The following is a 12,541-nucleotide window of genomic DNA, read 5'->3' on the forward strand; positions in this document are numbered from 1 at the left end:
ATTTAGTTTATATGGTTAATTTAGTTTATTAATTAGATTTATTTCGATGTTTAGTTGAAATGCCAAGCCAGAGGCAACAGTGGCAAGGAAACCAAAACCCATTAGATGACCTAATGGAGAAAAATAAACCTTGGGAGAAACCAGGCTCAGTCGGGGTGCCAGTTCTCCTCTGGCCAATTAACAAACAGCGTATTATTATTATTATTCTGGCAGCTTTACAGGTCAGAGGTCATAATAGATCGGAATATTCGAAGGACCGGAGGCAACACGCTGGAGACGGGTTTATTGAGGATGATGTTGATTAAATAATTATTAAAGTGCAATATTCAAATGATCGGAGGCAACACGCTGGAGACGGGTTTATTTCGGATGACATATCGATTTAGGTATTATTTAATTGTAATATTCGAACAATCGGAGTCAACACGCCGGAGACGGGTTTATTGAGATGCCGTGTCGATGAGGCAGTTGCAGGGGGAGTCTAATAACGGTCTCTGCAGACACTTCCGGGTCATGCGTTGGTCTTCTCTGGGCGCAGGTCCACTATCTGAACTGGATACGGCCCGGATCCGGCTGACTGCAGTAAACCTCAGGATAAAACAGAGAGACTATCATTAGCGTAGATGCCATTCTTCTGATGATGTAACGAGTACATCAGGTGTTACGGGAAGTGTTCCCGGTTCTGGCTGACCTAGTTAATGCAGCCTAACAATCATTTCATTGAAAAAGTGTTTTATGTGTATGCCACAGTAAAGAGATGTGTTTTTAGTGTGTCTGCTTCCCGAACAATGTTAGGAAGAATGTTCCAGAGTTTAGGAGCTAAATAGGAAAAGGATCGACCGCCTGCAGTTGATTTGGATATTCTCTGTATTATCAACTGGCCAGAATTTTGAGACCGCAGTAAACGTGATGGAGTATAATATGTTAGCTCGCTCAAGTATTGGGGAGCTAAACCATTTAGTGCTTTGTAAGTATGTAACGACTATGAGTCAGATAAAATAATAACTCAACGGGGAATTTTAATTAAAATGAAAGAGACTCGAATTACACTATAATTTATAAATAATTCAGAATTAATGTTTACACCTTAACTTATTCGTCCACCGATATGTAAGAACTTAAAGGGGAGTCTGTTAAAGGGAAACAGGTCTATGTAGCTCAAATGAATGAATTAATGAATTCATAGGGAATTTTGAGAGTCTAATTTATAGCCGAGCAAATGACTCTTCCAGCGTTCATTTGAACGGGCCGTAAATATCAACTCTGCAGCGGATATTCATATCCGTACAATAGTGAAACACTATTTAACAGCCAGGTAACTTAGATCGGCAGTTCAAGACATTAAATTCATAAGCACATAACACAAGAACAGTTATCTTTGAATACAAACGAAACTTTATTGATTACCCTAACACATCAAACTAATATCTATCATAAACACACACACTCGCACATTTACACACGTTGCAGAAAGGAAGAAAGTGAGGAAAGAAGTTTAAGAGAGAGAAATTATGAAATCCCAAGCAATATGCATTTATGACACATGACCTGAAGAAACCATTGATCAGTCATTTAACCTCCTATCGTTTCTTAGGCGGGTTATTAAATTTGATCTAATGCACCACTTCAGCTTGGAATCTAGAGGTGTTACTTGCGTTTGTCTTGCGTGTCGTCTCTGACAAGGGGGATTCCCTTTTCCTGGCTGGAGAGGGATTCTCTCGGGTCTTTGATTCGCTGAAGTTCTGGTCGTGTCTTTGATCGACGTCTTGGGAAGCCAATCACGTGGCGTGTTGGCGGCTGGCGGCTCTTGTGGGCGTTGTTTGAAGTTGAAGCGCGCTGTTAGAGACTCGTTGAGTAACTTTGCGGCGCAACTTGACAGAACCCGAGACTCAACGGAAAGAAAATAAACTTTAAGTAAAAGAAAGGTAAGTGAGAGAAGAGCAGATGGCCTGAATGAAATCTGTTAACTGTGGTGGAAAAATTTAAATCATGACCACGAGATTCCAGTTTACAATGAATGTTCATTACGATGCATATATTCAATTTCACAATAATTGTAATTGTGCATTGTCATTTCAATGCATGCATTCATACAGAAACAGTGCATCTGGGTGAAAGGTAACATTAACTAGGGGAAGGTTACAGGCAACTTTTTGTATATGAACATTTATGGTATCCAGGGCATGAGCATGTGATTACGGGAGGAGTCGTAAATTGTTTGGGGAAACGTGGATATAAGCAGGACCATGTTGTGTCTAATTCAGACACGCTCTGCTGACATTCTGTATGTCTGTTGACTGTGGCTCTTTCCTTGCAAGGGAATAAAATCTTTATAAAGGCAATTGGAGAAGTTTTGTCTCTTATTCAGAATTAATAGTTAGAGTTTGAATTTTGCAGTCACAGTTGGTGTCAGAAGTTAGGATTCCTTGGCTGCGACTTCTGTGGCCCTGAGGACGGACGGTGGCCTGATCAGCCTGACGCTTCACGCGCCAACCCTACCCCGCAAAAGAGTTCAGGGAGAGGGGCCGAACGCCGGGGCCCAGAAGGAGCACCACTGGAAATTGAAAGAAAAGAACTCACAACGGCAATAGCATTCTGGTAAGAGACAAATCAAATTTAAAATTCAGGGGATAATTTTATTGACAATTTGAATTTGTTTAGATTGAAAGTTGAATCTGTTTAGATTTATTAAAGATTTAATCTTTTAGATTAAAGATTTAATAAAAGGGGGGATAAACCATGGGTGGATGTCTGATTCTGTGGTAAATGCAACGTGACAAAATTTTGAGAATTTTGAGATATCACGTGGGCGAGGAGACCGTGCTGTGAGCCGGTTTTGGGCTATTGGGAGCCAATAAGAGAGGACACTACTGGGAGTGTCCGCCCGTCTGGTCTTGGGTGAAGAGATCAGATCTGTACGGAGACGTCCGACAGATTCATTAGCGTACGCTAGAGGGGAAAAACCACAGAAACAGACAGCCAATATGGGGAAGTCCCAGAGCAAATTTGCTGAATATGACACACCGGTATTTTGTCAAATGAGAAAATTGTATGGCCAGAAATGTATGCAAGATGTAGAGAAATTGATCAAGTATCACGATTTTCCAAAAGAGGGTACATTGAGTGTTACCAGATTGAATGTGGTAAAAGAGTCGATTGAAGAGAAAACAGATAAACCAAGAGGTTGTTGTAGGAAGCATGTATGTGAGAAATGTGAGCAAACAGTGAGTTGTTGGGTGAACGAGGCAGATAAAAGAGAAAAAAGAATGATGAAAAAAGCTGCATCTAGCGGGGTGGAGAAAAAGGGGGAAACATTTGCATCTGCACCTAGTGATGATGAAACTAACATATCTCCTCTGTTTGTTCTTCCACATAAACCCCCGTGCTACACTTCTCTGAATGCCGAGTTGCAAGGCTTAAAGTGGGACCCCGATCTCGATTGCGCTCCGTTTCCACCAAACCGACCGTTTCCAACAATTCAACCAGCTCCAGCAAACAGACCAACACCAGCGCCTCGACAAGCCGGCGAGGGAGCGCGCGCCGAGGAATTCAAGGAAGAAGGAGAGCGCGCATCAGAGCTAGAGGTGCACAGAAAGACGCGCAAAGCTGAACGCTTCCGGGCCAACTCACCGACAGGCAGAAAGGGGAAAAGTTCGGTGATCTGGAAGAAGGGGTTCAAAGGAGAAGCCAAGCGTCCGTATGAGCTGCGATCAACCACAGCACGCGCAAAAGCCAAAATGTTAAGTTTGGTCAGAGCGCTGGAACTGGAAGATGAACTGGACGAGGAACTGGAAGATGAACTGGACGAGGAACTGGAAGATGAGTATGAGAACTCTGAGAACTTTGATGAACTTGAAATGATTCCTGATACTTTCTCAGGCAGTGAGGAAGAGGAAGAGGAGGAAGCGCCGCGCCAACGAAAGAGAAAAGACCGTGAAAGAAAAGTGGACAGAGCACCGCGCCAGACCAAAGAAAAGATAGTCAAAGAAGAGGAGGTGAGTGTCTGCTGTCCTATGGTGGAAGCCGTCGGACAGACCGGTGTTACACTCGTATACCGCCCGTGGGGACTCAATGACATGAAAGAGGCGATGGCCCACCTGCCAGATCCGTGGGACGCGGGAGATCGCTTCGCTGACGAGCTGATGACATTCTGTCGTGAGTTCAGCCCAACCGTGAATGAACTGAAAAGACTGATGATGGCAAAGTTGGGCGGAATGAACTGGAACAAAGTAAGTGGAGATATATCATCAGTAGATCACAGACGAATGGATGTCGACTGGCTGCACGCTGCAAACGACGGATACAGAGCGGCGGTGACTGGGTTGACTGATGCTGTGAGGAGAGAATTCCCAGCACGCGTTGACATGTCCAGGGTGAGTCATTCCATTCAAGAGCCAGGTGAGAGTGTCCAAACATACTATGAACGATTGTATGCAGTGTTTAACAAGCACAGCGGGATGATCGAGCCGCGAGACCGCGGCCTGACACCGAGCACCTGGGAAAGCCATCTAGCGACCTGTCTGCTGACTGGACTGAAACCTGAAATCGCCCAAGCAGTGAGACGCAGCTACGTGGAATGGACACAAGGACGTGAGTACCATTGTGAAACATGCTTTGCACGCAGAAGACGAGATGAGGCGAGGGAGAGGAAAACCGAAGCCTAAAGAACTGCAGCTGGCGTCAGTGCAAAAACCACAGCAATCCGCGGGAGCGCGCGCGAAAGGTCGAGCAAAGTGGAGCAAAGAAGGACAGAACTCAGACAAGAAAGGCTGCTATCTGTGCGGAGCTGAAGATCACGTTGTTCGTGAGTGCAGCAAATGTCGAAAGTGCAAGCAAGATGGACATTGGAGTGCGGACTGTCCGATGCTTCGAAAGGCCGATTGAGATGGTGGGAACGGAGGGCGAGAGAGAGAGAGGGTCCAAGCCGAGCACGCATCAGAAAAGGGAAGTGAACATTTACTAATAACAAACTCACACACACATCCAAACACATACACATACACTGATAATGCTCTTTGCAATGAAGAAAATGCTTGCACCTCTTTGTGTATGTCTGATACTGCCAAAGATGATTTTGAGAAATGTTTGATGATGTATGGCAGTAAACCTTTTTTAAACATGCCAAGATATTCCATGTTAGTGGAGGGAGTTAGTGTTTCATTCTTAGTTGATTCAGGAGCAACAAGATCTGTTTTACGACCATGTGACTTGCCACGGCAACCGCAGTTAACAGATAAAAGATATGAGTCTTTTTCTGTGTCAGGGCATTTAATGTCAGAGCGGTTCACTGTGCCATTAGAATGTGAGACGGAGGGGGGTCAAGTGCTGAGACATGCTTTCGTGATTTCAAAGACAAGTCCAGTGCCCCTCCTAGGCCGTGATTTAATGTGTAAGCTAAATTTGGCATTGATTGGAGATCCCTCTGGGATTACCGTCCAAGAGAGGGAAGAAATGTTTTTGAGTATTGAACCAAATTGGGCGTACAACTGGCACATAACCGATGAAAAGTGGGCAAAAACAGTATGTGAATTGGGGAAAAAGCTAACACTGTCAAATGACACAGATGTCATGATGCCTGATGATTTGCATTGCACGTCACATGTCGTAGTTGAACGAGATCAGCAATATGAAGAGGGGTGGTTTAAAGAAGAAAAGGAGACTTTGAAATTTGATCTGATGTTTTGGACTGAGAGTGTGTGTGCTGTTTCAGTCTGCCTGTCAGAAAAGCAGCTCCCTTTCTATCTAATAGCAGGAGACTCTGTGCCACACATATCAGTTGTTAAACAGCAGAAACAAACGTGGGCAGAACTAGGAGTGTTTGTGAAAGAATGTGTTGAGGCAGATGACTGGAAAAACATTGATGAGACTGTATCATCCAGTGAAAAGTTGAGAGCGTATAAGTCTGTATGTGAGCATGTCATTACAGCAGAGAGAAAAATGACTCCCATTGACAAATGCATGGAGAAAAGCGAATGTGTGACAAATATGTGTGCTTTGAACATTCACCCAGCACTGGCAGATGTGCCTTGTGAATTATGGGCAAAGCACAAATATGATGTAGGACTGATAAAGGGGTGTGAACCGGTGGTGATAACTCCAAAATCTGATTTTAGACCTTGCCAACCACAATATCCTCTAAAAGAAGAGGCAATTCTTGGCATTGAGCCAGTGTTTGAATCACTGTTGAAAGAAGGCATAATAGTGCCATGTGATAATTCACCGGTGCGCACTCCCATCTTTCCAGTAAAAAAGATCAGGGACAAAGGTCAGCCTACGGAATGGCGTTTCGTGCAAGACTTGCAGGCCGTAAACTCAGCTGTTAGAGCGAGAGCAGCTACAGTTCCAAACCCTTATACAATTCTGTCACAAATTCCACAAAATGCCACACACTTTTCTGTGGTGGATTTGGCTAATGCATTTTTCAGTGTACCAGTGGACAAAGACAGTGCATTTTGGTTTGCATTCAATTTTAAGGGGAAAGGGTACACATTTACGAGGTTGTGTCAGGGCTATTGTGAGTCACCAACGATTTACAATGAGGCCCTCAGACGGAGTTTGGAAACTTTAGCACTAACAGCAGGGTCGGCTTTGCTTCAATATGTTGACGATATTTTGATTTGTGCGAAAGACGAAACAACATGTGTGAAAGACACTGTGACCCTCCTGCAGCATTTGGCGAGAGAGGGCCACAAAGCAAGTCAAAACAAATTGCAGTTTGCAAAACAGAAGGTTACGTTTTTGGGTCATGTGATATCCGCGAACTCTAAATCACTGTCTGACAAACGTGTACAAGCAATTGTAGACGTACCAAAACCGATCACGAAAAAACAAATGATGTCGTTTTTGGGAATGTGTTCCTATTGCAGAACTTTCATTCCCAACTATGCGCTTTTTGAGCAGCCTCTTAGAGCACTGACAACAGGAAGGGAGTTGACGTCCTGTGATAAGATTGATTGGACAGAGGAGGCAAAAGAGGCCTTTGAAAAGATCAAAAAGCAACTAGCTATGGCCCCCACTTTGGGATTGCCAACGACAGATAAACCATTTGTGCAAATGGTAGATGAAAAGAAGGGATTTATGACTTCTGTTCTCTTGCAGTCACATGGCGACAAGCTGAGACCGGTGGGCTACTTTTCCAGCAAATTGGATCCAGTGGCAGCAGGGCTGCCTCTGTGTCTAAGAGCAGTAGCAGCAGCAGAACAGGCTGTGATGGCCTCTAGAGAATTTGTGGGGTATTCTGATTTAACATTAATGGTTCCTCACGCTGTGTCCATGATACTGCAAGAACAGAAAACATCACATTTGTCGACAGCTCGATGGTTGAGATATCACACAATTTTGTTAGATATGCCAAACATCACTGTCAAGCGCTGTACAGTGTTAAACCCTGCCACTCTTCTTCCAACAGAAGAAGATGGGGAGGAACATCATTGTTGTTTGACAACGCTTGAACAGGTGTGCACACCACGACCTGACCTTTTGGACACACCGCTCGAGAACTGTGACAATGTCCTCTTTATGGATGGCTCAGCCTTTAAAGATCCACAAACAGGCCAGAACCGAGTAGGGTATGCGGTCACAAACGAATTCGACGTTTTAAAGTCTGGCACATTGCCATCACATTATTCTGCTCAAGCAGCAGAACTCGTGGCCCTTACAGAAGCATGCAAGCTGATGAAGGGTGAAAGTGTAACGATTTACACAGATTCGCGTTATGCATTTGGGGTGGCGCATGATTTTGGGGCTCTGTGGAAACACAGGGAATTTTTGAAGTCAGATGGGAAGCCAATTTTGAATGCTTCTCTGGTGGCTTCATTACTAGATGCAATTTTATTGCCCAGACAGATCGCAATCTGCAAATGCGCAGCGCATACTAACAACAAAGATTCTATTTCAACAGGAAACGCGAGAGCAGACGCGGCTGCGAAGGTCGCGGCAGGCCAGCAGACAAAAGAACCGGAATGTCTTTTGTTATCTGAAATAAACACAAATGCTTTGTCCTCCATAGGTAGTATGCAGACGTTCGCCACAACAGCGGAAAAACAGCTGTGGAAACGATGTGGATGCAAAGTGGAGAATGAAGTGTGGATGAGTGAGGATGGCAGACCTTGTTTACCCCGTAATTTTTTTGGGCATTTCGCTAAGTGTTTCCAAGGAATGGATCACGTAGCGAAAGGGGGGATGACTACTCAAATGAATGATTCATGGTTTACAAAGGGGTTCACAGCATTTGCTGAAATTTTTTGTAAAAGATGCATGATTTGCAGTACACACAATGTGGCAAGGGGAGTGAAAATGCCTCAAGCATCACATCCACCGCCTGCGGGACCATTTCAATATCTTATGATGGACTACATTGAGTTGAGTCCATGTGAGGGAAAGAAGTATTGCTTGGTCATGGTGGACATGTGGTCCAAATGGACCGAAGCTTTCCCGACCGCAAAATCTGACGCAGCAACAGTGGCAAAAGCCCTGTTGACTGAAATTATTCCCAGGTGGGGAATACCAAGAAAGATCAGTTCTGATAATGGAACACATTTTGTGAATGAGGCAATAAAACAGGTGGGCCAGTTTTTGGGAATTGACATGAGAACACACTGTAGCTATCACGCAGCATCAGGGGGCGCTGTCGAACGCGAGAACGCTACGATCAAAAACAAACTGGCGAAATGTTGTGAGGACACTGGACTCACATGGGTGAAAGCCCTGCCAATCGTGTTAATGTACATGAGAATGAGAAAAAGGGACAGAACGAATCTGAGCCCATTTGAAATTGTTTTCGGACGACCACCGTTCATGGGAATGGAGGGGGGTAATCAACAGCTGCCATCCACTGAGTTGTGTGAACACAGTATGCTAAATTACTGCAAAGAAATGTCTTCTCTGTTGTCTAATATTTGTGTGCAGGTCAAAGCAGCGCAAGGGAAGCCAGCCGAGTTTCCTCTGCACAACCTGAAACCAGGTGACTTTGTGGTGATACGAGATCTGAGAAGGAAGAGCTGGAAGGCGAAACGTTGGTTGGGCCCTTACCAGGTTCTCCTGACAACGCACACTGCCGTGAAGGTGGCGGAGAGGGCCACGTGGGTACACGCAACTCACTGCAGGAAGGTCCCAGCAGCGATCGAGGAGGAGGGACCGGGAGGAGAGCAGGAGAAGCAGAAAGCACATGTCAGTGCTGGCAGAGGTCAGATATAAACGCCAGCTGCCGTTATCAGCACAAGAGCAAGGACATTCAACAGAGATAGTGCTGAAGCAACCAATCTTCAAGTTAGAGCCCATTGTAAGATCCCAAGCAGCAGTGTGTGTGAAAAGACGAGAATTGAGACAGTTCCAAGAATTACTGATAACAGATCCCTGCATAATTGCTGTGTGCTCAACCACAGCCCGTAGTTTCCAGACACGAACGGGAGGAAACTGGATAGGTTTTACGAACCTCACTGTACAAACTGCTGAGGGGTGGCGCCCTTTTATTAATAGGGAAGAAAAGACTGTAAGCGCCTCAAGAACCAAACTTCCTCACACGTTCTGGAAGTACGAGTGCGCTAATCATCTAGCAAACTGAAAAGGATGGAGCAAGCGAAACCGTGGCACCCGTTTCGAGTGCCTGGGATGTGTGGTATAAGGAAAAGCACATGCATATTGCTTGTGCTAGTGATCATTATTTGTTCCTTGTCATTCTATTTGACTGCAGAGCTGGTGAAAGTGACTGTTGGAGACACCAGCCCGACGGGAAATACCACCAACCAGACTGAAACCACCACACAACTGGACAACGACACCGTGTACCAGCGCATGAGAAGAGCAGCACCGATCCGTGTAGCCTTAACAAAGGGACTAAACGAGGACATTGTCTCGCTGAAAGAGGGGGAGAGTGTGAGATTTGTATGCAACCCGTACAGAAAGAACTGTGTTGAGTGCAGAGGTGCAGGTGATGGGTGGTTTGCACAAGCTTATTTCTGTAGAGATCCGTGCGGGTGGAAAGAAGTGAAAGCCTACACTAATCCTACAAGCTACGGAAAAGACCCAAGGTTCAAGGTGGCAAAGAATCACGTCCACGGGGCCAACTACAACGGAATGGAGGTGGTGATTAGAAATGCGAAAACAACGGACACTGGTAAATATTATTGTGCACTTGACCTTACAGGTACTGATTGGTATCAAGCAATTAGTCTGATAGTAGAGGGAAAAGTTTCAGAAACAGTCAAAGCACCGGTTATACCGACTTTTAAATCAGAAAGTCCAAGCTGGGAAGAGACAGAGTGGATGGGAAATGGAGAAACAGGAAAGCCATGTGTGAAGCCAGAGGTAAAGGAAGCAATGACGAAGTGCCAGGGAAACAAAGCTTGTACTTTGGCACTGTTGCAGAAACAACAGTTAGAGATAAACACGAGTTGTTGGCTGTGTCTGCAAATGTCACATGCCTGGAAAGCGGTACCACTGACTGTTGAAACATTGAATGAAAGTGACTGTTTGATCCCGCAGCAAATGACACAGATATTGAAAGCTGCGAAGGACATTGAGCAGGGGAAAATTCCAACGAAACATCCAACATCCGACTGCAAAGGAACCCAAAGGTACAACCACACAGACATGTTAATACCCCCACTCAGAGTGATACACATACGTGGAGACGTGTGTGTGTGTTCGAAAAGATCAAAACCAACTACGAGGGCAGGATGGTCTGACTGCAGGGTCAGAATCGACATGAACAATGAAACAACCGAGAACTGTTCAGCGGTAATAGAAGGCATTGAAACACGTTTCACTTGCCCATTTGATAAACCGAATGACACTTCACCTGCGGCAGTTTGGGTTTGTGGAGAAAGAGCTTACCATTTCATGCCAAAGGGAAGGTGGGTGGGGTGCTGTTACCCAGCTGTGATTAATGTGGGGACATCTGTGTATTTACCGGGTAATGAAAACGAGGGAAGAAGACAGAAAAGAGATGTTGTGTCTGTACTGGAAACTTTACCAAACAATTATAATGGTTATGTTTTGTCAAATCCATGGACAACACCAGGAGCAAATGTGGGTTGGTCTATTGTTCCAGGGATAGGAAATGCAGTAACAATGAATAAAGTGAATGGGTTAGCATGGTCTGTACCAGCTATAGCTAATAACACTGAGCACGCATTGGCGATGGTAAATGTAGAAATGAAGCAAATTAGAGATGCAGTAATCCAAAACAGACTGGTATTAGATATGCTAACGGCGGAGAAAGGAGGAGTTTGCAAAATGCTAGGGGTATCATGCTGCTTTCATATTCCAGACTATAGCGACAACCTGACAAATATAATTGAGCATATGAAACAGGCCGTAAGAGAACCTGAACGAGTTGATAGCTCATGGTTTGAGTGGTTAATAGACTTTAAAGGATGGGGATCTTGGATAGGATTTACTGTGTTACCCATTCTTGCAATTGTGGTTCTGATATTGATGTGCTTGCCATGTATTTTTCAATGCATTAGCAGTATGGTTCAACGAGTGGTGAAATCAAGTGTATCATATCAGATGGCCAAAATAGACATCTGTGACGAATATGACGAGTGGATGAGTGAATTCAGTGAAGCAACTGATGGGAAGTAAGAATGAAACAAGTTAGGAGGTTACGTTTCTTTATTTTTCAATCTGGAGAGCCTCTAAAGGCCCCAGATATCTAAATATTATAACCACATTTTATGCTTGCAGCAAAAGAGGGACTTTACCCAAGAAAAAAGCCTACGCATATTTTCTTCATCCTTCACAAATTCAAGAGAGTGATCATTTATATGAAAGTCAGAAATGAAAAGTATAAGTGTGATGAAATGGCTTGAATTTGCTTATAGTTTTATTATTACTATCAACATATTTACCTACTTTGTTTTTTAAATGGTTCAGTATTTACTAATGGTTAATGATTTTATTACATATTTACTACACTATTTCAATTTCATTATTATATTCATGTAGGTTTAGAGTTACAATCATATATACACAAAAACACAGATTAAAATTTTTTGTCTTTGATTTATCAATGATGTGATAAAAAGAGGGGATTGTGGTGGAAAAATTTAAATCATGACCACGAGATTCCAGTTTACAATGAATGTTCATTACGATGCATATATTCAATTTCACAATAATTGTAATTGTGCATTGTCATTTCAATGCATGCATTCATACAGAAACAGTGCATCTGGGTGAAAGGTAACATTAACTAGGGGAAGGTTACAGGCAACTTTTTGTATATGAACATTTATGGTATCCAGGGCATGAGCATGTGATTACGGGAGGAGTCGTAAATTGTTTGGGGAAACGTGGATATAAGCAGGACCATGTTGTGTCTAATTCAGACACGCTCTGCTGACATTCTGTATGTCTGTTGACTGTGGCTCTTTCCTTGCAAGGGAATAAAATCTTTATAAAGGCAATTGGAGAAGTTTTGTCTCTTATTCAGAATTAATAGTTAGAGTTTGAATTTTGCCGTCACATAACCCATTTTCTATGATCTTGGTCTGCTACGATCGTCTGATCGTCGCCTTGGCGGATCCCGGAACCGCAC

At 43.9% G+C, this 12,541-nt stretch overlaps 1 protein-coding gene across 1 annotated transcript; it reads left to right on the top strand.

Annotated features, from left to right (window-relative positions):
* Nucleotides 1-2,395: 2,395 nt before the first annotated feature.
* On the top strand, nt 2,396-12,408 carry LOC307122455 (uncharacterized protein). The gene is made up of 2 exons (XM_079846435.1): nt 2,396-2,598; nt 8,908-12,408. The coding sequence occupies exon 2, from the start codon at nt 9,568-9,570 to the stop codon at nt 11,584-11,586; it is 2,019 nt and encodes a 672-aa protein (XP_079702561.1). The 5' UTR covers nt 2,396-2,598; nt 8,908-9,567; the 3' UTR covers nt 11,587-12,408.
* Nucleotides 12,409-12,541: the final 133 nt, after the last annotated feature.

The sequence above is a fragment of the Gobio gobio genome (assembly GCF_949357685.1).
Source record: "Gobio gobio genome assembly, contig: scaffold_109, whole genome shotgun sequence".
In the NCBI taxonomy this organism is placed as follows: Eukaryota; Metazoa; Chordata; class Actinopteri; order Cypriniformes; family Gobionidae; genus Gobio; species Gobio gobio.